We start from the raw sequence: 23,396 nt of genomic DNA, 5'->3' as shown, positions 1-23,396 counted from the left end.
ATATGAGAATATGTATTTTTAGTAACAAGCTCACGACGACCTCTCCATCAGAGCCCGAGTATAACAGAAAAACTTTAAGATTTTTTTCTCAAAAACTACGAAGCTAATTCCTCTGAAATTTTAGTATGCTATGTGTAGAGATGAAATAAGTGTCTCGTAATTTTTTTTTTTTAATTCTATAGAAAATAAAATATCACGATAACCCCCTTAAGCATGCCAACTTGCAAGCCCTCAGTAGATAGATCTGGTAAAACTTTCTTTTGGTTTCTTTGACCCATGATCTCTGTAACAACAAACAGTCTATTTTAAATAGATTTCCCCAAAAAACTTTGTTGTTAGGAGAAAAAAGAGCTCAAGAGTCATCAACGTAAATAAAAATTTAAATAATGAATCAATCGAGTAAGTTAAATAAGTCAGGACCGTAAACAAGTAGAAGAAAAATAAGTAAAAAGCACGGTAAGGTAAGAACGATAGCGGTGCGGGAGTAGGCTTATGAACATGTGCTGCAAGTATAGATAACACATACTGTATGTATTATACGCTTGCATTTTCAGGAAGGAAAACAACGCATCATCAGAGAGCGCAAGCTCGAAATCGATCTCCCCAGGACCGTTTTCTGCAGGTATAGTATAGGCAAGCGCTCTCATTCTGAATTCTGATTCTCACTCGCGCACACACTCACGCCTCACGCCCCGTAAAACCTCAAACCATCTCACATCTGTGCTAGCTGCTTCGTGTAGTTTTCGTTATTCACTGTATAAGTAAGCTCATCACCCACCGTGAAGCAAAAATTATACCCATTGTAGAAAAATGCGTACGGGTGAACACCAAAAACGCCGAGATACGAAAAAGGAGTATCGTTGATTCACGTGTAAGTATACATATTGTATAAAATAAGGCACGACGTCGTGCCGGTATACAAATACTTGCGTATATACATACAACAGCTGTTGCAAGGAAAGCTTTCACCGAAGCTGTAGCGACTGAGGGCTTCTTACGAGTATATTATATTGTACATACATCAGGAAAGACATAGAGTGTGTGCATATAATTAAATAACATGGCGTTGGACTTTACGGCGACGTACAAAGTCCTGGTACTCGGGGACTCGAACGTCGGGAAAACTTGCATCGTTCACCGCTACTGCGACGAAAGATACTACGACACTTACATCTCGACAATTGGTAAGAAGTGTAGAATATGACTATGCAATGTAATATTATAGTATATGGGCATGTGCATGGTATACTCTCTGGCCGGCAAGATATTAGCGACCCCCGACCCCCGACAAACAAATGAGTTTCACTTCGCATGTTACTTTGCTTATGTGACAGTCAATTGTTGGTAGGGGGGAGAAGGTCTGAGTACATTCCCGACCAGTGTACTATACAATACATAATTATGGACACATGAGCTTTTTCGACAAGTCACACCTGATACATGTTCCTTCGCGACAGGATGATTATGATATATTTCTCTGATCCCGTGCAGCTTATGGCGCCCCTTTCGTTTCTCTCCACCTTTGTTGGCGGTCTTGGCTTTTGATTTTGCGTTTCGGTCGTTCTTTGCTCGAAAGGGTTGCGTCGACGGAAACTACATCAGCTCAATCGAGGGAAATTACAAATTCGTCCGGCCCTCATCTGTGTCCTAAAACCGATGAACGACTTGCCGCGCAAAGCATGTATGAATGCTTGCTTGGTACAGGCGTCACTTGCAATCATTGCTGTCGTACGGGAAAAAACATTCAAACCGAACAATCAACCAGCGGGACGATGTTATACATACAGCCAAACAAACTTTTTACTATTAGTAGGGCTTTTTTTCATATACGCATAGTCGGTTTTATTTATATACTTCACCGCAACAATTCAAATACATGATGCATGATCATTCAAGGAAGAGTCCACATTTTACTACCTTCTTTTCGCGTGGTGTACTTATATATGCACAGGTGTCTGTAGAGATCAAAGAGCTTTACGTATGTAGTGGATGCACCTCGAGAAATGAATCTTGTTTTCCCAAGGGGGTTTGGGTAAAGTATATATTAATTGCCCTAGCCATACCATGTAAAATGACGGCGGTTGATGAGTTCCTGCCTATATATATGTGTACATACTGTGTAGCGATGATACAACTGCCATATCATACTTATACAGGGGGAGTATATGACATGTATACATCGAAGAGGTTATATGTTGCATGGCAGCAACAGCCTGGAACTACTGGATGGTATATTTTCTTTGTGTTCTCGGTGGTGACGCGACGCTCATTCCACCAATACGATTTGACTGGCTGTTGTCTGTACATAATGGTCTTGCTTCTTCGTATCGCGCGAATCAGGCATCGACTTCAAGCAGAAAATCATCAACCTCGACGGCATTCCGATAAAGCTGCAGATCTGGTGAGTTTTTAGTATTTAAGTTTTGGCTGTCTAGATTCAGTTTTATTTTTCATAATTTTCATTACGAAACAGGATTACGAGAAATTGCATCATTCGCAATGCGTGTTTCCTTTTTTTTGCAGTCTTCGTGCAAGCGTCTTGCGATTCTAACGAAAAATTTTTTTTCTTATAATGATTTTCTCTCTGTACCTACATGAAAATGTTGTAATTGATATAATTCCAACGATGATTCTGCTGACTCTATCGCAAATAATGTCAACATATTTTTTAAATTTCTCATTGAGTGTTTTCGAGTGAACCAAAATTTTACTCTATTTTTATACAACAATTCAATTTTGATTTTTAGATCTCGTAGTTAGTAATGGCAATGACAAACTCTTGTGTTTACTCATTTGATGTCCATTTATAAAAGTGCGACATGAATATTACATTTTTGAAATCGTTCGATCGTAAGATTATACCTAAATTGGTTGTATGACCGAGTGTGTGCTCTTAAATAATGAAAATAACCACTTGTGTTGCCTAAAGGGATACCGCTGGTCAGGAGAGATTCAGAACTTTAACCACTGCCTATTACCGTGGAGCCATGGGAATATTGCTGATGTATGACGTCACTAATCTCGAAAGCTTCAATCATCTTTCTTATTGGCTTCGTAATATACAAGAGGTGCGTTTTCACTTTTTCTTCGCCCACTATACTATATCTTTCGTTTTTAAAGAAATTAGAAATTTTTTGTCTCACGCAATCGTATTACTCTTCGCAGAAGGTTTTTTTGTTTTGTTTTAACATAATACAACCATAAAAGGGCACGTTGATATGATCATGGGAAAAAAACTTTTTCATGCTAATTATTTCACGATACACATAAGTAGGTTGTTTCACAAAAATTGCGACATTCCATGAAGTCTATGTTTAAAAACGACAGTTTGAATCATTTCTAATGGGAACTTTTTTTAAACAGTGTAAACTAGTTTTCCCTAAACACAAATACAAAATAAAAATCAAGTCGAAAATTTTTTTCCGCGGCCATGAGATTAAAAAAAAAACAGTCTAAAATATCATTACTGTAACGCTAAGCATTTAAATCTTTCGTTTTCCGCGGCTTTTGCATCTTTTTTTACAGTTAAAATAATGTAATAACATTTATGTTAATTTGCGACGTTTTATTTGTTAAGCCTACTTTTTCCACTTTTTAATCGCGCGCCACAAACGATTTATTGGGCTAAATGATTAATTTTTAGACACTCGGAATTGAAAAATGAACAATTGATTCTTTAAATTCGAATACAGAACTGTGCTATTGAGTCATTAAGTTTAAAAACACATGTGTTATATTTAAAATACATATTTATGTTATATCCAATGAAATCAACGTGTAGATGCATCTAGACAAACCTATAGGGTAAAAATATATAACCTCAAAGCGTATGGAAAAAACAATGAACTAGGTAATGGAAAATTCATTATTACTTGTATAAACGTCTTTTAACTCGATGGATTTCTAAGATTAAATTATTAAGGAGAAATTGTCACTTTCGTGCATTATTTCCGGTCCAGTGACTCCGACTATCGCCAGTGGTGGCGCTCTTTCAAACTGTTGCACGGTCAGAATACCCCAAGGCCCGAAGCCAACTAAATATCCATCCTTTCGGTGTTATCTTTATACTTCTCACGAGAACAATATTTCGATGTCGTCAAAAACATAAATAGGTATTTGTTTGTCACTTTTAACGAGCCACTCAAATTTCGAAAAACGCATCTAACAATAAGTAGGTATGGTGTATAAGTTAATCCACAAAACATATCTCATTTTTGTCGCCCATTTTAATAAAAAAAATTGAGGCTCACTTTAAAAGTCAGGCTTTTTTTACTCACAATACGGGTTTCAGTGGAGGTGACACCCTTTTTCCGCGGTTTGCATGCATGCAATCGGTACATCTATACACATCGTGTGTATAGGTATAATTTTTACATGTAAATTGTGGAAAAACGGTGTCACCTCCGCTGAAACCTGTGTGTTTACAATTTTTTCCTCATAGATGGCGCATTGTTAGCAAAATAAGCCTGAGTTCAAGGGTGTGCTTCAAAAAAAAAAAAAAAGAATTTAATTAAAAAATCGGGGACAAAAACGAGATGTTTTTTGTGGATTTCCTTAATTTTGTGTTAAATAACACGACAAATTTTGAAATTTTGTTCTCAGAACGCGTCACCCGACGTTGTAAAAGTCCTAGCGGCGAACAAATGCGACGCCACGACGCAAAGAGCCGTAGAGACGGAAAGGGGACAGAAAATCGCTGAGAACTTTGACATGCCTTTCTTCGAGGTGTCATGCAAAGAGGATGTCAATATCGAGGAGGCTTTTCTGGCGCTGGCTCGAAGAATACGGGAACAGCGCGGACGGCGGGTAAGATGTCGACGTTCGATTCATTCATGCTTATTCCGTTTGAGCAACAAAAAAGCTTTTATGTCTATAATTTCATGGTGGTTTTTTCCAAACTTTTGCAGGCAAGCCTGTTCGAAGCCTCGGAAAAAGAAGGGGAGAACAGTATCATTAAAGCCCTGTCTCCTTCGCAGCAGGGAGACGCGTGGAAGTGCTCATCATGTTAGTTGGACATTTATCAAGTATTGGATGATATACTTAGTATTACAGCCGATAAATTCCGATAAGTCGATTGTGTGTGTGTGTGTGTGCACGTGGCACACAATTTTGTGAATCGAATCGCACATAATGAGACAAACCGAAATTCAACGTGACCATTGAGTATGCGTTAAAAGAGAACGTTTGACTGACTATAATTAATTTTTCCGTATACCTTACCCTCAAGTTTTCATTTAACGACAGCAGTAGATGTAGTGCCGCACATACTTATCACGGCTCTGTCACAATCAAAAATTAAATGTGATTAATGATTGGTATGTGTATGTATACATACTGTACCCTGTTGAAGGTGTCTAATAGAAACAAGTTAAAAATATTTCTATTGATTTCTAGTAGGCGTTTGCATCCAGAAAACCTATTACATTCAAAAATAAATGTTTAATTTTTTCCTATGATGACAAGGACATGATTTAATACAAGTAAAACAACATCGGAATAGCAACATCAAAACGGACGGACAATAAAAATTATTAACTACCTTTTTTTCAATTTGCATGCAAAATAATTTAGTACTACCGTTTTGGTGTTGCTATCAGGGTGGCGAGACCTAAATTTTTTGTTTTACTTATGTTCAATCATGTCTTGGTTGTAATAAAAAAAATTAAACATTTGTTTTCGAATCTTATAGGATTTTATCTGGTTTTACGGGTGCAACAGAATTTTAGAAGTCAACAGAAAGATTTTTTAGTGGTTTCCATCAGATACCTTCAGTAAGGTATGTTTACAAACCATACTGTATGTTGTAGGCAACAAATATTGCACAAGTATAGTGTGGCAATAAATAAGCAAGGATGAATTAATATACGTATACGTGTATATAAAATCGCATCCACTTCAAGTTTCGAGCTTCCCAAACGTGCAGCTGAGAACAATGCAATTTTATTTTCCTGTACACCCACGACGATTGGAATCATCAATTTGTTGCATGTGTATGCTCTCACTGCTGACGAGTCATGAAAAAACAGTTGTCAAGTTTGTACAAAAGCTATACTTAATAGTAATAATAATACTAATAATAAATAATAATAAGATACGGTGCTCTGTACCGCATTCGATTTTTACTCGACCACATGTATCATTTTAGAAGAGAGGGATGGAGGTCAGGTTTTATGTTTTGAATTGCTATTGCAAAAAATAATTACAATTATGGCGATACTAGAACAAATTAATTGACCGTTTTGTTATTATTGTTCTTTAAGAGAGAGTCGAACATTTGCACCCAAGCATAGTTGGAGGAGGAATTTTTGTTAGGAAGTTGCCGGTATACCTAATGTTCTTTGCACAATTTTTAGTCGTCTCGAACGATAATTTTTACTTATTTTAAAAGTGATCAATAGCAAATGTTGTAAACTTTAATTGTAAGCTTGTTATTATGCCGAGGAGACAGTTGACTAGTAAAAAAATTGAATAACTTAATTGGTTAACATGAAAAAGACTGATCGTTTGTAAATCACGTGAAAGTTTGGGCTTTTTTCTATATCTCGATTAGGTCTGTAAGCCAAATTTTTTTTGATGCGATTGGTTCGTATGTAGATAGTGGGAAATGTTAACTAAGTGAGTTAATAAAAAAAAAAAAAAAAAAAAAAAAAAAAAAAAAAAAAACAGTTCTTCCTGTAAGCGGGAGGAACGCGTTAATGCTGCCTGCATGTAAGATGTATTTTAAAATGGCCTAGATGTGTTTTTAATTAAAAAATAGTACTAGCACATTTCGATATGTACATCGGAAAATTAAGATTGCAATGAATAAAAACACGTAGTAAAATAATTAATCCATTGAAGAATTAATTGTTAAGCATCAAGCGCATTGTGATGACCGTATGAAACGCGACATCTCGTAATCGAGGACCACTCTATCTGTTTTCTTTCTTACATGTATGCATGTCTCGTGCAAGTAAGAACTTGGTAAAATGTTGGTATATGCGTGCATGTAGATTAAAAATTTTGTCCGAGTGAGTTTAATTTTACGCCAAGCGTCGCTGTACGCAATCAACAGAATTTGCATAGGGGTAAATGACCCAATTACTGCGCACTGAAATTTTTGATTGTACTAAATTTCTCATTTATCAATGTTTTTCGATGTAAATTGAACCAGTTTTACTTATCGGTTATAAAATTAGCACCAGCCGCTGCGCCCCCAATTACTGCGCGGGTTTCTCTCATAAGGTTTTTATGCTGAAGCCCTAGACCCAATTGCTGTGCACAAATCACTACGCACGACTACAAAGTTTTGTAGGTTAGATTCGTTTAGAATCACTCAGTTAAACAATTATAAATGTCATGATGCAAAGTATAATTCTGGATTGAACGTTATTAATGTACGTACGTGTTACAATATCCAAGTACCCAAATTTTTCAGTCTGTTCTTCTTATTTTCAGTTACCGCCGAGTGCGCAGTAATTGGTGCCTGCGCAGTAATTGGGTCATTTACCCCTATTCCATAACTGCGCAACAAGAAGATAGAAAATATTTTGCCTTTACTGTGCCTATGAACAAGAATTTACGGAAAACTAAAAGTAGCATAGGCTGCTTTCCAATAACGCAGATTTTTTTTACATTGGCAACACGTTACATATGCTCTTTCAAATTATTTTCCAAAATCAGTGAAGGGCGAGTCACCAAAACTTAACGTCAATTTGGACTCTGTTAAGAACGTCGAGGAGAATCAAAGCATGAAAAAAAATTTTCGGATGTACAACGATGTTCGCATCTCCTTTGATGCATTCATGGTGTATGTGTGACTTTTATAAAAGATGCAAGGCTCTGGACATAATAATAATACACATATGTATGTTGGCATCGAAGGGTGAGAACAAGTTTGTCTTTTGTATTCCAAAGCAGGCCTTTGGACGCGGATTTCGAATCCATCACTTTAGGACTTTTATATAAATGCGCGATCCTCGCAATTTGTCTTTAGCTCTCTTCTATACACTAATCTTTACAAATAACAATACTAACAAGTGAGCCCTTCAAAAAATTTTTTAATACGAGATTGTATGTGTCGCGTCCTATCAATTCTCTTTATCTTTCCTCTAATCCTGTAAATCCAAACTATAAGTGTGAAATGTATCATCATTGTCATGTCGACGTCGAATGAAGTTTGTAAATTTTTTATTAAAAAACAAGAGTAGCCATTAACTTATTTAAATGAATAAGTGTTTGTTGAATTAGAAGTTTGTAGAAATATTGTATGACTTTGTGTACTGGAATTAATAAAAATGCACTCTTTTTACCTATTTTTATTTCGTACTTTATTTTCCCTCCAACTGGTTGAAAAAGAAAATAAATAAATGTATGAATGAACAATTTAGTTAATAGACATTATAAGTACTGGAATGCTGAATTTTGTTTACTGTCTTTCACTCTTTTTGGAAGTTTCCGATTTACTGCACACCTCATTTCCTTGCTCCAAGGTCTTTTGACTGACCGTTCACACTTAACCTTTGGCTTTGTTTCATCCAACTGTGACTTAGATTCTGCTCCAATGGATCTCTGTTTCCCACTGATATCATTAGATTTCGTGCTTTCCAATGATTCGTATAAGTTTAAAGCATTTAAAAATACATTGATTTTGTCAGTTGATTCACTATTCTTCAATTTCGAGTTGAAAACTTTTTCTGTAAATGGTTCAGTAACCAAGCTATCTAAAAAATAAGAACGTTAGTAGTAACGCTCTCCGCAATGTAATTAGTAAGTTGAAATATAGCTTACGTCGTAGTATCTCTACTCCTTGTGCTTTATATTCTTCGATTTCCTTATCCTTTTTTCTTACTATGTCCAACAGATTTTGATATCGATGATGAAGTTCAGAAAAAGAACAGTATAAACTATTCATAATATTATCATGAAAGTACTCTGGATTGCATTGAACTAGCTTTATTTCAAACATAAATTTCCCCCCTTCTATTTCAAAGGCTAACTTTAAATATTGCACTGTACACACTGTAGCATACTTTGGGATATCTATTAATAAATTGTTCAGTCTTTCATTAAAATCAATGTCAACTAAGAACGGATTTAGTTGCTGAAAAATTACACAATATTAAGTTTCAATGAACAGTAATTCAATAATAATCCATAGATTCTTTTTCTTAGAAGGATACCTTGCATCTTGCTACAGCATTTTTTTCGGTTAAAGTTTCTTCATAAGCTTCGACTAGATTTGTCACGAGAATTTGCCATGAACCATTTCTTTTACGCACACCTACTAAGTATTTCTGCTCGTCAATCAATAATTCTTTGTACTTGTAATTATCTTTAGCAATATGCTTTCCTTCAGATTCACTCATTTTAGTGACATTAGATGTACGTTCTCTATGTTACAATTACTTCGCAGGAATTTGTAAGGTTATTCTCAAGATATTAAGTTATGATAATTATATTTTCCTCATCTTAACACGATTAGCAAACTGCAGTTTGACATTTCTTAAATGCACATTTACTTACATACGAACTGTAAACTGTAATACAATTATAGGTTTGTTCATTCATCCACCTTGGAGCGCTCCGAGCGCTCCGAGGCCTCCGAGCGATCTATAAATTACTTAAATGACCACGAGTTCTTTGTCGGAGCCTCGGAGCACTCAGGGTCCGTACCATATAACTATTTTTTTGTACATTGGCCCATGTTATAACATAGCCCTGTGAAGCAAAAAAAAGTTATATGGTACGGCCCCGGACGGCCCGGACGCAGTGACCTCGGACCTCGGACCTCGGACACGCAGTTTACACAGTTGTGACACTCCAAACTCCATAGAAAAAGAGCGTCCGGAATTGCCAGTCGCTCGGCGCTCTACAGACTACAGACAGGACATGTTGGTGATGTTGGTGATGTTATCCGCCTGAGCCGCCTCTTTAACACATAAACAGTTGTCTGCTATGTTTGTTTACGTTTAATCTTATGAATATATTTGACAGATACTTTTTGAAAAGCACCAGAAGCAGCTTTTTCTTATCAAACTATTGGACTTGGATACAGGAACAAAATCTATTGGAATGATATTTTTTATATTATATGCACTTTGCTAATTTTTACAAGAATCTTTTTTATTGAGTATCGATGATTCACTTTATTATTTTTTACATTTTACTTTTTTTAGAAATATTTTTATGTGATCATTTGATTTTTATAAAGTTTTTTTCAAGTTATTTTTTAAGCACGTAGGCTATTCAGTATCTACGTAAGTACAATTTTTATAATGTTTTATAAAATTTATACATGATTCTTACACACTTTAAAATATTCCTTATTTTTTCATGATCGATGAAATTATTATAAAATATATACACGTGTATATTAGAATGCAATCAATAAATATTTTACTACATTTATAAATTGAAACTTATTTACACGATCCCAGACATTATTTCATTCAAATTTCAGCAGGTGGCGCTTCAGAGAACATGGCGACCAACACCACATTGGTGGACGTAATGAGCTACTATGGACTATGGAGTGTCGCAACTGTATACTCGGAGGCTTCCAATCAGGGATGGGTTTTGACAAAATTTTCCGTATTCTACTGTAGATTTGTAAGAAACTGTTAACAAAGTAGAAAACTGTAGAAAAAGAAATTGAGATATTTTGTTAACCTCAAAACAATATATAAATTAATATAAATCTTCTCTATTAAACTGCGTATATGTTTATAAGTTTCATCAACTGTATATTGTTGAGATACAAAGGAAAATAAATTAAAAAAAGTAAACTAAATACAGATAAGGACATGACTAAAAAAAATACTTGTACTTACAGCATCTAAAGTTTTAATTCAATATCTGATACGTATCTAACACTCAGTAAGTAGACTGAATTTATGTTCATTTACTTGGAATTAAGGTTATGACAGTGTCAAAAACTCCATGAATACTAGTTAGAAAAGCCTTTAAATTCTTACAGTTTCTTACGTGTTTTCTACGCGTAGAAAACTTACCTTTTCTACAACCTTTTTTCTACCTGGCCTACCCTGCCTCCGATATATCTTTACACTATATAGGTATACTCACTATAACTTTTTTAAATATTATAGTGCTCTACGTCCGGCTCCTTCAATAAGGGTACTACTATGGGCACTTAGCACTTGGAAAAGGGACAAGGAAAGGGACGGGAGGCCTCTCAATCCAGAAGGGGGGTAGGGAGAATTTAGGCAATTTTGCTGCGAAAAGGTCGTCTAAGCCCTTCTTGAGGAGCATTGCGTGGTAAAAAAGCACATGTGAAAAGTCACAGAGGTACTTGCCTGGAAAAGTCGCACTGGCTGGGAATCGAACAACGGTCTTCCGCTTGCCAATCCACGACCCAGCCGACCGAGCCACCACGCACTTAACTGCTCACTATAACTGCTTAGTGTTTACAAACACCAGTTATAAGCGGGGAGTATTATAGTATAAAGATATCTCGGAGGCCTCCGAAGTCCGAGTGCTTCGACAAAGAACTCAAGTTCAATTATAAATCGCTTGGAGGCCTCAGAGCGCTCGGAGCGCTCCAAGGTGGTTGAATGAAAAAACCTTATGACAGTAGGATTGACTTCCTTTCGATCGTATTGTACAGTGAAGGCCGTTTAATTTGTTTAGCGGAAAGTGTAAAATTGAGCAATAAAATAGGTTATGTAATTAAATCATCCAATGGGAATAAAATGTTTGTATTTCCCGCTCAACGAATTAAACAGCGTCCACCATAGACATATTAAAAAAATAGACTGCTCGTTCTTATGTACGGCGCTGAAACACAAGTAGAAGAAGACACAACATCGAACGTGGGTATCTATCTCTCGCACATTGCCGAAGGTAGAAATGTGCAAGAGAGACAGATATCCACGTTTAATGTTGTGTCTCCTTCTACTTGTGCTTCCCAGTCTTCCTATTATACAGTTGCGACACTCCATAGCCATAGCTCATTACGTCCGCCAATGTGGCGTTGGTCGCCATATTCTCTGGAGCGCCACCCGCTGAAATTAAAATGAAATAATGTCTGGGATCGTGTAAATAAGTTTCAATTTATAAATGTAGTAAAATATTTATTAATTGCATTCTAATATACATGTGTATATATTTTATAATAATTTCATCGATCATGAAAAAATAAGGAATATATTAAAGTGTGTAAGAATCATGTATAAATTTTATAAAAATATCATAAAAACTGTACTTACGTAGATACTAAATAGCCTACGTGCTTAAAAAATAACTTTAAAAAAACTTTATAAAAATCAAATGATCACATAAAAATGTTTCTAAAAAAAGGAAAATGTAAAAAATAATAAAGTGAATGATCAATACTCAATAAAAAATTCTTGTAAAAATTAGTAAAGTGCATATAATATAAAAAAAATCACTCCATTAGATTTTGTTCCTGTATTCAAGTCCAATAGTTTGATAAGAAAAAGCTGCTTCTTGTGCTTTTCAGAAAGTATCTGTCAAATATATTGGAAAGATCAAACGTAAACAAACATGGCAGACAATTGTTTGTTTGTTAGAGCGGCGGCCAACATGTTCTGGAGAGCACCGAGCGACTGGAAATTCTGGACGCTCTTTTTTTATGGAGTGTCGCAACTGTATAAACTGTGACTGTACTCAGGTAGTGTCGGATTTACCCGGTGTGCCTACCGACTAAAAACTAACCTTCCCGCATGGGAAAAGTCTGTGAGGACCACTCCCCTAGAAGACAAAAGGGCATAAGAGGAGAAAGAAGAAGGAAAATAACGGAGAATTTCAGAGGCCACCTCGCTCTCGAAGAGATGAGAGGAGGGGCACTTACGCATCTGGGCGAAGCTCGAATCTTGGCTTGCGCCGGAATGGAGTTAGAGAAGCTTAGATTTTACGTTATTGTATTTGTGTGTGTAGATGTGTGAGTCCGCTGGGTATTGTGTGATTAGAAGCATACTTGAGCTTAGTGTAAGTGTTGTATTGGGTTGAGTTGAGGCCGTAGTGGATACAGTAGATAGAAGTGTGCTCCTGAAGGGAGCGTACGAATTGAAGTCGCGTTCGTTACGTCAAGATCATGGAGAAGGAGATGATGCATCCGATAGAAGCAGGGGATATTGAAAACCTAGAGTATATTGAGGGTCCTCGGGGTTCTGTGCTAGAGCGCTGGGACGTCTTATAAGGTAGAAGCGACCGGGTTGGAGGTTCGCGAGTGCGGTGATGGTGAGGTTTGGGTAGTCCGTAATGAAAGCGCAGATTTTAGACGTAAGGACGTGGACTGCTTCTATTGGAGGGACAATGTTAAACTCCTTGATAATCTGGGTATTCCTGATGTACCACGGAATACCCAGGACCGACCTCAGTATCTTCATGAAAGGGTCCTAGATGCCCTGTAGTCGGTTTCCCTTTGCAGCGCCCCACGTTGGTATGGCGAAGGTGCTGATGCTCTTGATTATGGCGTTGAAGGTGCGCAGCTTCGTCTTCTGGAAGACTGCTCCCTCCTGACAAATCTCACCTGAGATCTCATCTGTTATTTCATGTGATTTCTCACCTACGATCTTATGCCAAATTCTCATCTGAGATCTCAGGTGAGATTTTGGAAAGAAAAATAAATAAAAAAATTTTGTGCAACAATTGTAATTTATACATCAATAGAATGATTACTTAAAATATCAACAGTTATAGGGAAAAAAAAAAAAATTCGGCTTATGTGGGGCACGAACTCGAGCCCCTAGTTAACTAGTCAAGCATCTTACCGCTTGGGCAGAGAAGATGAGATACCAATCCGACAATTTACGTATTATTTTCTTTACAAACAATATTTTTCTCTCTTAAAGTTACTCTTGAGGGGGCTTTATATCCAAGTAAGGCATACGTTTTCAATAATTATTGTAAACGTTTATCTAAATGTAATTATAAAGAAAAACTACAATATAAAACAGGGGGACTTGATGTGTTGTAAATAAATTATTTTTAAAAAATCCAAATAACTTGCGTGAATATTATCTTATTTTGAAAAAACACTTATAAAAGTTGGAAATCCTCAAAGCTATTCATGTTATTTCAACTTTTCGAAGCTTATTGTACTCCTTGAATAATTACAGATAAAGTCATAACTGGAAATTTGTTGATACAATTCATGTTTAGTGAGTTAAATGTAATTGTTTTCCAAAAACGCAAAAAAGAAGTAAAAACCTACAGTTTGGTATAAACAATGGTACCTAACTTATAACACATGTATTGTATCATAAAATTTATAGTAATTACTCTACATGAAATTCTTTAAGGAGTATAATAAGTTTGAAAAGTTGGAATAACATAAATAGCTTTAAGAATTTCCAACTTTTATAAGTTTTTTTTTAAAATAAGATAATATACACGCAAGTAATTTGGATTTTTTAAAAATAATTTATTTACAACACATTAAGTCCCTGTTTTATACTGTAGTTTTTCTTTATAATTACATTAAAATAAACATTTACAGTAATTATTAAAAACGTATGCCTTACTTGGATATAAAGCCCCCTCAAGCTCAAGAGTAACTTTAAGACAGAAAAAAATTGTTTGTAAAGAAAATAATGTTCCTGAATATTATCTAGTTGGTTAACTATCAGAATTAAGATTGGGAAAAATTATATCCATTAATAATTGTATGATTCAGTTGTGAATAAGAAAAACAATAACACATTGTACTTACACTTTTTATAGACGTAAATTGTCGGACTGGTATATCATCCTCTCTGCCCAAGCGGTAAGAAGTTTGCCTTGTTAATTGGGGGCTCGAGTTCGTGCCTCACATAAGCCGAATTTTTTTTTTTTTTTCCTATAACTGTTGATATTTTAGAAAATCCTTCTATTGATGTATAAATTGTGATTGTTGCCCAAAATTTAGTTATTTATTTTTCTTTCCTAAATGTCAGATGAGAATTTGGCATGAGATCGCAGGTGAGAAATCACATGAGATGTCAGATGTGATCTCAGGTGAGATTTGTCAGGAGGGCTTTGTTGTTAATGAAGGGCTTTAGTTGCACGAAGGCTCCGTATGCCTTACCGCGGGTGCTGTTGAAGTGCCGAACGTACGTGAGTCGACGGTTTAGCGTTCCGCCGAGGTACTTGGCGGAGTAGCTCCAGTGTATTTCTACTCCGTTGATCTTTATCTTCTACAGATTCTTCCTTGGATTTTTCCAAGAGACGAGCATGACTATAGTCTTTGCTTCGTTTACGACCAGTTTCCAAAGACTATATCAGTTATGGAGAGAGACAATGTGCTCGTTTAGAAAGGTGATGCACCGAGAGTGTTGTTTTGACGTGCAGCTGACTGCGACGTCGTCTGCATAGACGTACGTGTTGATGTTTTCACGCTGGGGCAGGTCGTGGCCAAAAATGTTGAAAAGGGTGGAAGAGAGTTCGGAGCCTTGGGGGACTCCGGAGGTTATTGGACGGGGGTCGGAGAGGGAGTCACCTACTTTAACGCAGATAAATCTGTCTGAAAGGTAAGATTTGACAGAGCCAATGAGGTAGCGCGAAAAACCTAACTGAATAAGCTTATACAGGAGGCCTTCCTGCCAAACTCTGTCGAAGGCCTGCTGTACATCTAGGAAAGCTATCGCGGTGAAGTTTTTGTGGATGAGGCTATCGGAGAGGTCTTCAGTAACTCTCGGAAGCTGGTGTACGGCCGAATGTCTGGCTCTAAAACCGTACTGCACGTCTGTCAGAATGTTATTTTCCGTGGCGTGCTTGTTTGGATGGGTAAGAATGACGCTTTCGGTGATTTTACTGGGTGATGAGAGTATGCTCGTGGGTCTGTGGCTTGAGGGATTGCTGAGGGGTTTTCCCGGCTCGGGAAGCAGATGGCTGTAGCCATATTCCATGCAATTGGAAAGTAACAAAAGCGCATCACGGCGTTGGTGATGTTGCAAATTGCCGTGATGAATTTTTGAGGAAGGATTTTTAGGACGCTATTAGAAATACCGTCTCTGCCAGGAGCTTTTCAAGTTTTTAAGGTCTGATGATGCCTCTGATTTCAAAGGGTGTGCAGTATTCGATATTTGGATTGTCAAGGACCTGTTACTGCATGGTGTGGTTGATTTTCGCCTGTTACTGCGCTAGTTCTTCAGTGCTAAAGTTGGGGGAGCTTTGGTATTTCAACGAATCTGCAAAGATCTCTGCTTCGTCCGAATCTAGCGAGTGGAACTTGCTTCCTTGTTAAAGAAGAGAGGGAAGGGAAGGCCGTTTGTTACGGAGTTTTTTGACGACCTTCCAAGCATTTCTTGGGTGGGACTCTGCCTTGGCTATGAATTTGTTAAATTCCTTGTTTCGGAGTTCGAAGACTTTGGATTTGACTTCCCTTTCAAGGGAGTTAAAGTGAACTTTTAGTTTAGGGGTTCTCCATTTTTTCCAGAGATTCTGGACTCTTTTCTTCTCCTTGGTGAGATACATAAGATCGCGGGAAAGCTTGAGTATGTAATGGGGAGCTGTAGTTGTTGTAGTGGTGTCTTGTGTGCGCCTGTTGAGTTCGTCAGTGAATTTGTCTACTGCTATGTCGAGTTCTGTTTGGGACCTGATGGGAAGACATTTAAATGGGGAGAATTCGAGGTTATACGCAAGGTGGACCCAGTCTATGCGGCTGGTGGTGACGGTTGTGGGGAGAAGGGATCTTGGGATTTCTCTAGGTAGACTGGAATATTGTTGCAAGGAAGGTCTGGGGATGTTCGTGGTTCCGTAGGGATGGTCAAGTTTTTCGCCAGGAATATGTCTAAGATGTTTGGGGCCTAGGTCTGGTGAGCTGGGGTAGTGAGTCGGTTATCGGAACCTCAATGTTGATGTTGAGGTTGCGCAAGTGTTAGAGGGAGGAACAACCCTTAGGATTTTTATGTTTGCATCCCCACAACTTGTGCTTGGCGTTCAAATCACCAGCAACTATCGTAGGAATGTTGGAGTCAAACAGTAGGATTTTGCCTTGGAGGTTTGAATCATCCATTGGAGGAAAATAGAGGGAGATGAACCTGATGGAGGCAGATGAGGTGGTGTGTATTTTGATGCCGACTGCTTTACAGTTGGCAGCGTTCGTACTTATGACTCGATGGCGGATGCGCTTGTGTACAAGCATAGCCACTCCACCATGGAATTTTTTGCATCTGTCACGTTTGTGTACCGTGTAGTTTGGTATGTGGAGTGTTTTTGTGTTGTCTAGGTGTGTTTAAGTGATGCATGCAATGTCGATGTCTTTTTTCTGGAGTATGTGTGTGAGTTCAGTCGTTTTGTGTGTGATGCTGTTCGCGTTTCAGTTGAGTAGCGTAAAGTATCTGTCTAGCGTGCTGCTATTCTGTTGCTCTCGAGACCGGACACTTTTTAGTCAAGGCGAGTCAGCAGGATCATTGTTGAGTGGAGGATTGTCTCAGTGGTCGGGGGTGTGTTGGGCAGGGGAGTCGGGGGTTGAGCTCCTGTTCGGTGTTGTTAAGAGGATGCCACATTCACGTATGGCATCCCCGGGCAAATGATGTTCGAGCATTGGGCTGTTGTCCGAAGGTTGGCTCTTCCAAAAGGGGGAGATGATGGGGTAGTGCTTTTCTTTGGAGCGTGAACTCCTTTTTGGAGGATTTTCGGACAACCTCTGTAGAAGGCGCGGTGCTCACCATTGCAGTTTGCACAGTGACGGGTGACTTGGTCCTTGTTTTTTTTTGGACAGGTTGCGGTAGCGTGGTTTAAACTGCAGGAACCACAGACGAAGACGGCGCGGCAGTAGGCTGCCATGTGGTTGAACTTCCGGCAGCGATGGCATTGAGGTACATCACTCGATTTGCGCTTCTGTTCCACTCTGACAGAAGTACCCCCGAGTGACCTAAGGTTATAGATGTCGTTGGATTTGGCATCTAACGCGTCCAGGTACACGGTAACCAGGGGCCAGGTCTGTTTACCCTTGGGCATGCGATAGACCCGACGGGCGGATAATACTTTTCCTTGAATCAACTCCAGGATTTCTGCTTCCATATAGCCGATGTTGACTCCACGGACGACAACTATCATTTCACGATCCTTGTGAAGTTGATGGGTGGTAAACTCGACCTTTTTCTTGTCAAGGTCGTGGACAATTCGTTAAAAGCTGTCGACGTTCTCGGAAAACATGAGAGTGCCTTCAGAAATCGTAAGAGGCGGCGATCAGGGATGATCTCCGCTATGAGGGCTTTGTTAATCCTGAGCCATAATTTTTGGTCCAAGATTGTGATCGGTGAGGGTGCCTTCTTTTTGGGGGCACTGATAGTTTCCTCGGGGTCATGTTGAGCTTGGTCCTCAAAATGACCGTCGAAGGCGTTTTTCTCTGTATGGGGGTAGCTGAGTGGTCGCACCTGATTTGGAAATTTCTCTATCTCCATGTTGGAGAGAGTGTCTGCGGAATCATCTGCGTTAAGGTCGAGCATGCGTTGTTTTTTTTAAAGTGGCTTTACATTTAGGAGGATGGCCGAATTTTTGTTCACCTTATTTGATAGCGAGGAAAACTTCAGAAATGTAAACTTATACATACGTATTCTTAAGGCTACGTATGCCTACAGATAAGCCAAAGCGCACGTATACTTATACATACGTATCCTTTAGTCTACAAATGCTTACAGATAAGCCAAGGGACACGAATACTTATACATACGTATCCTTAAAAACAGGTATGCCTACAGACAAAAAAAAAACGAGTATAAATATATATACGTATTCTTAGAGACACGTATGCCTACAGATAAGCCAAAGGGCACGTATACTTATACATACGTATCCTTTAGTCTACGTATGCCTACAGATAAACCAAAGAACACGTATACTTATACATACGTATCCTTAAGGCCACGTATGCCTACAGATAAGCTAAGAGACACGTATTCTTATACATACGTATCCTTAGAGACACGTATGCCTACATATCAGTCAAAGGACACGTGTACTTATACATACATATCCTAAAGGCAAAACGTATGCTTACAACTAAGCCGAGGGACATGTAAACTTATTCATACTTATCCTTAGAGACAATTATGCTTAACGATAAGCCAAGGGACACGTATACTTACACATACATATCCTTAGAAACACGTTTGCTCACAAATAAGCCAATAGACACGTATACTTGTACATAAGTATCCTTAAAGACACGTATGCCTACAGATAAGCCAAAGGACACGTATACTTATACATACGTATCCTTAAGGCTACATATGCCTACAAATAAACCAAGAGACACGTATACTTAACTATACGTATTCTTGAGGCTGTGTATGCCTACAGATTAGCCAAGGGACACGTATACAAATGCGTACGTATCCTTAAGGCTGCGTATGCCTACAGATGAGCTAAACGACACGTATACTAATACATACGTATCCTTGAGGCCACGTATGCTTTCAGATAAGCCAAGGGTCATGTATACTTATACATACGTATCCTTATTGCCACGAATACCTAAAGGTATAATTAAGGACGCGTATACTTATACATTAGTATTCTTGAGGCCACGTATATCTAATGATAAGCCAAGGGATGCGTCAGCTTATGGAAACGCATCTTTATAGCCACGTTTCCCTACTGATAACCCAAGGGACACGTATACTTATAGATACGTACTCTTAAGGATACGTATGCCTACAGATAAGTCGAAGGACACGTAAACTTATACATACGTATCGTTAAGCCCACGTATACCTAGAAGTAAGATAATGGACGCGTATACTAATACATCCGTATCCTGAAATCCACGTAGGCCTAATGACAAGCCAACGGACACGTATGTTTATAAATACGTATTCTTAAGGCCACGTATGCCTACATAGAAGACAAAGGACATGCAAACTTATACATACGCATCCTTAAAACCACGTATACCTAAAAGTAAGATAAAGGCCGCGTATACTTATACATGCGTATTCTAAAAGCCACGTAGGCCTAAAAATAAGCCAAGGGACACGTATGTTTATAAGTGCGTATCCTGAAGGCAACGTATGCCTACATGTAAGCCAAGGGACACGTTAACTTATACATACGTATCCGTCGAGACACTTATGCCTACAGATAACCCAAAGAACACGTATACTTATACATACGTATCCTTAAGAACACGTATGCATACAGATAAGCCAAGAGACACGTATACTTATGCATACGTATTCTTAGAGACATGTAAGCCTACAGATGAGCCAAAGGACACAAAAAGTCATACATAAATATCCTTCGAGACACGTTTGCCTACAGATAAGCCAATAGACATGTATACTTATACAAACGTATACTTAGGGCTACGTATGCCTAAATATAAGCCTGGGACACGTATTGTTATAAAAACGTATCCCTAAAGTCACCTATATCCCTGCAGATAAGCCAAGGGATACGTTTACTTATACTTACGTATCCTCAAAGACACGTATGCCTTCGGATAAGCCAAGTCACACACATACTTATAAATACGTATTCTTTAGGCTACGTATGCCTACAGATAAGCCAGGGAACACGTATACTTATACATAGTATCCTAAGAAACACGTATGTCTACATATAAGCCAAGGAACACGTATACTTATAAATACGTATTCTTTAGGCTACGTATGCCTACAGATAAGCCAGGGAACACGTATACTTATACATAGTATCCTAAGAAACACGTATGTCTACATATAAGCCAAGGGACACGTATACTTATACATACGTATTCTCAAGGCTACGTATGCCTTTAGATAAGCCAAGGGACGTGTTAGCTAATGAAAACGTATTCTTATAGCCAAGTATTCTTACAGATAAGCCAAGGAACTCGTATTCTTATACATACGTATCCTTAAGGCCACGTATGCCTACATATAAGCCAAGGGACACGTGTACTAATACAGACGTATCTTTAAGTGGCCTTAAGAATATATACATATATATGTATCAGCATACGGGTCCCCTGGCTTATCTGTAGGCATACGTGGCAAAAGGATACGTATGCATGAGTATATGTGTCCCTTGGCTTATCTGTGGCATACTTGTCTCTAAGGATGCGCATGCATAAGTATGCGTGTTTCTTGGCTTATCTGTATAGGCATACGTAGCCTTGAAAGTAGGTATGAGTATACGTGTCCATTGGCTTATCTGTGGGCAAACGTGGCCTTAAGGATACGATTGTATAAGTATACGTGTCCCTTAGCTAATCTGTAGGCATACGTAGACTTAAAAATACGTATGTATAAGTATACGTTTCCCTTGGCTAATCTGTAGGCATGTGTGGCTATAAGAATATGTTTCCATAAGCTAACGCGTTTCTTAGCTTATCTGAAGGCATACGTGACCTTAAGGATACGTATGTATAAGGATACATGTCCCTTGGCTTATCTGTAGGCATACGTAGCCTTAAAAATACGTATGTATAAGTATACGAGTTCCTTGGCTTATCTGGAGGCTTACGTAACTTAAATATGTATAAGTATACGTGTCTCATGGCTTATTTGTAGGCATACGTAGCCTTAAAAATATTTATGTGTAAGTATACATGTCCCTTTATTTGTAGGCATACGTGTTTCTGAGGATTCAAATGTTTAAGTATACGTGTTCCTTGGCTTATCGGTAGGCAAACGTAGCCTTAAAAATACTTATGTATAAGTATACGTTCCCCTTGGCTAATCTGTAGGCATGTGTGGCTATCAGGATGTGTTTTTATAAGCCAACGCGTTTCTTGGCTTATTTAGAGGCAAACGTGGCCTTGAGGATACGTATCTTTAAGTATACGTTTTCCTTGGTTTATCTGAAGGCATACGTGTCTCTCAGAATACGTATCTATTAGTGTACGTGTTTCTGTGCTCATCTGTAGGCATACGTGGCTTTCAGGATACGTATCTATAAGTATACGTGTCCCTTGGCTGATTGTAAGGCACACGTTGCTGTGAGGATACGTTTTCATAAGCTCACGCGTCCCTTAGGTTATCTGAAAGCAAACGTGGCCTTAATAATACGTATGTATAAGTATACATACATGTCCCTAGGCTTCTCTGTAGGCATACGTGGCTATAAAGATACGTTTTTTATAAGCTATAATGTGTCCCTTGGCTTACCTAAAGGCTTACCTAAAGGCATACTCTATTGAAAAAAACCATATACATATTCCATATGGCTTTTGTTTCAAGTATCCATATGGAAGTAGGTAAACTATATGGAAGTAGGATACCATATGGAAGTTGATAAGCCACATGGAAGTCAGTAAATTTCAAGAGTTGTGATATTCCGGTATAATGGATCATACGCACGGGAAAAAAATATTCTCCGGTCGATATAACGTGAATGAATATTAGGTATAAATATTAGCATACACCGAATAACTGGAGCAATTTCATGCTCCTTTTTGTCTACTTTTTGAACTGAGACCATCATTTTATGTTCATAAAATTATAAATGAACAAAGCAATGGTTTCTCTGATCGCGTATAATACTAGTAGAATTTCTAATATACAAAACGTCATAATTTTTATTCTCTGTTTGTAAAATATAAAAACTAAAAGTGAAGTCGTGGATTGCGAGCTTGGAATGTTAATAGTACTTTTACAAATTTTTGATCAAATTAATTTTTTTACTAATGCGTTAACAGTATGATGGAGTGCATATGACTTACGTTCTGAGGCGATAATAATCGAATAATCAAGACTATTATTTAGAAAAAATTTTTTCTTTATTAGTATCATAATTATGATACATAAAATTTAAGACTACATTTTTGAGATCAATTTTTTGATTTTTTTGACGTTGCACCATTTATAAGAAAATTATATTATTTTTAATCAAGTCATTGTAAATTATTATATTAAGTTAAATTTTTTAATCATTATTATTCTTTAGTAATAATTGCTTCGTCTCTGAGTGAGCAGAGTTATAGTCAAGGCGTCAGAGGCTCAAAACTAGTAAAGTAGTGGTTGATCCCAACGATGCGTATTTATGCTTAAAACTAAGAAAAAAATATAAGGAACAATACCTGAAAGTCTTTACATAAACCAACATACGTGTTGTAGATTTTTTAATGCAAAATAAGTGATTTTTCTGTTTTTTCTAAATTTTCTTTAATGTCTTAAAAACTATTAAATATAGAAGGAAACATTAAATTAAAAGTTGTTCGGAAGATAATTTTGCATACTGTTTGAATGTGAAAAAAAAACCAAAAATAAATTTGCATCGTTTAAATAAGTGAAAAAGTGAAAAAAATGAAAAATAAAAAATGCGTCAAAATACATGTGAAATAAGTGAAAATTGGCTGATAATGGGATATGTTACAAACATAAGTGTGGTTTACATTGAACACCGAGTCCGATCGCGAAATTCACGATAAATCGGGATCTACTTTTTTTTCAATCGGTAGATACTAATAATATCTTTGATCTTTCAAAAAAGTTGATTTTAATAAACAAATAATAAAGTTGTTTAAT

General features: G+C 37.5%; 2 protein-coding genes across 3 annotated transcripts; one reads left to right on the top strand and one right to left on the bottom strand.

The window, feature by feature from the left end:
* The first annotated feature begins 731 nt into the window (after positions 1-731).
* Positions 732-5,349, top strand: LOC106643925 (RAS oncogene family member RabX4). Of its 2 annotated transcripts, none has more exons than XM_089591117.1 (6): positions 732-871; positions 963-1,184; positions 2,341-2,401; positions 2,930-3,068; positions 4,603-4,806; positions 4,908-5,349. In XM_089591117.1, exons 2-6 carry the CDS (start codon positions 1,061-1,063, stop codon positions 5,007-5,009), a joined length of 630 nt encoding a protein of 209 aa, XP_089447243.1. In that variant the 5' UTR covers positions 732-871; positions 963-1,060; the 3' UTR covers positions 5,010-5,349. The 2 variants fall into 2 exon arrangements, with proteins under 2 accessions (XP_089447243.1, XP_014214741.1); XM_014359255.2 differs by having other exon boundaries at positions 948-1,184.
* A 2,938-nt stretch (positions 5,350-8,287) lies between these two features.
* Positions 8,288-9,686, bottom strand: LOC106643917 (non-homologous end-joining factor 1). Its single transcript, XM_014359247.2, has 3 exons — positions 9,162-9,686; positions 8,770-9,082; positions 8,288-8,702 (listed from the first exon to the last, which is right to left on the bottom strand). Exons 1-3 carry the CDS (start codon positions 9,345-9,347, stop codon positions 8,380-8,382), a joined length of 822 nt encoding a protein of 273 aa, XP_014214733.2. The 5' UTR covers positions 9,348-9,686; the 3' UTR covers positions 8,288-8,379.
* Positions 9,687-23,396: the final 13,710 nt, after the last annotated feature.

The sequence above is a fragment of the Copidosoma floridanum genome, unplaced genomic scaffold (genome assembly GCF_036245765.1).
Source record: "Copidosoma floridanum isolate Cflo_tuat_1 unplaced genomic scaffold, Cflo_Japanese_pri ptg000013l, whole genome shotgun sequence".
In the NCBI taxonomy this organism is placed as follows: Eukaryota; Metazoa; Arthropoda; class Insecta; order Hymenoptera; family Encyrtidae; genus Copidosoma; species Copidosoma floridanum.
The sequence above is the reverse complement of the archived record's forward strand: the minus strand, read 5'-3'. Positions and strand labels throughout refer to the sequence as shown.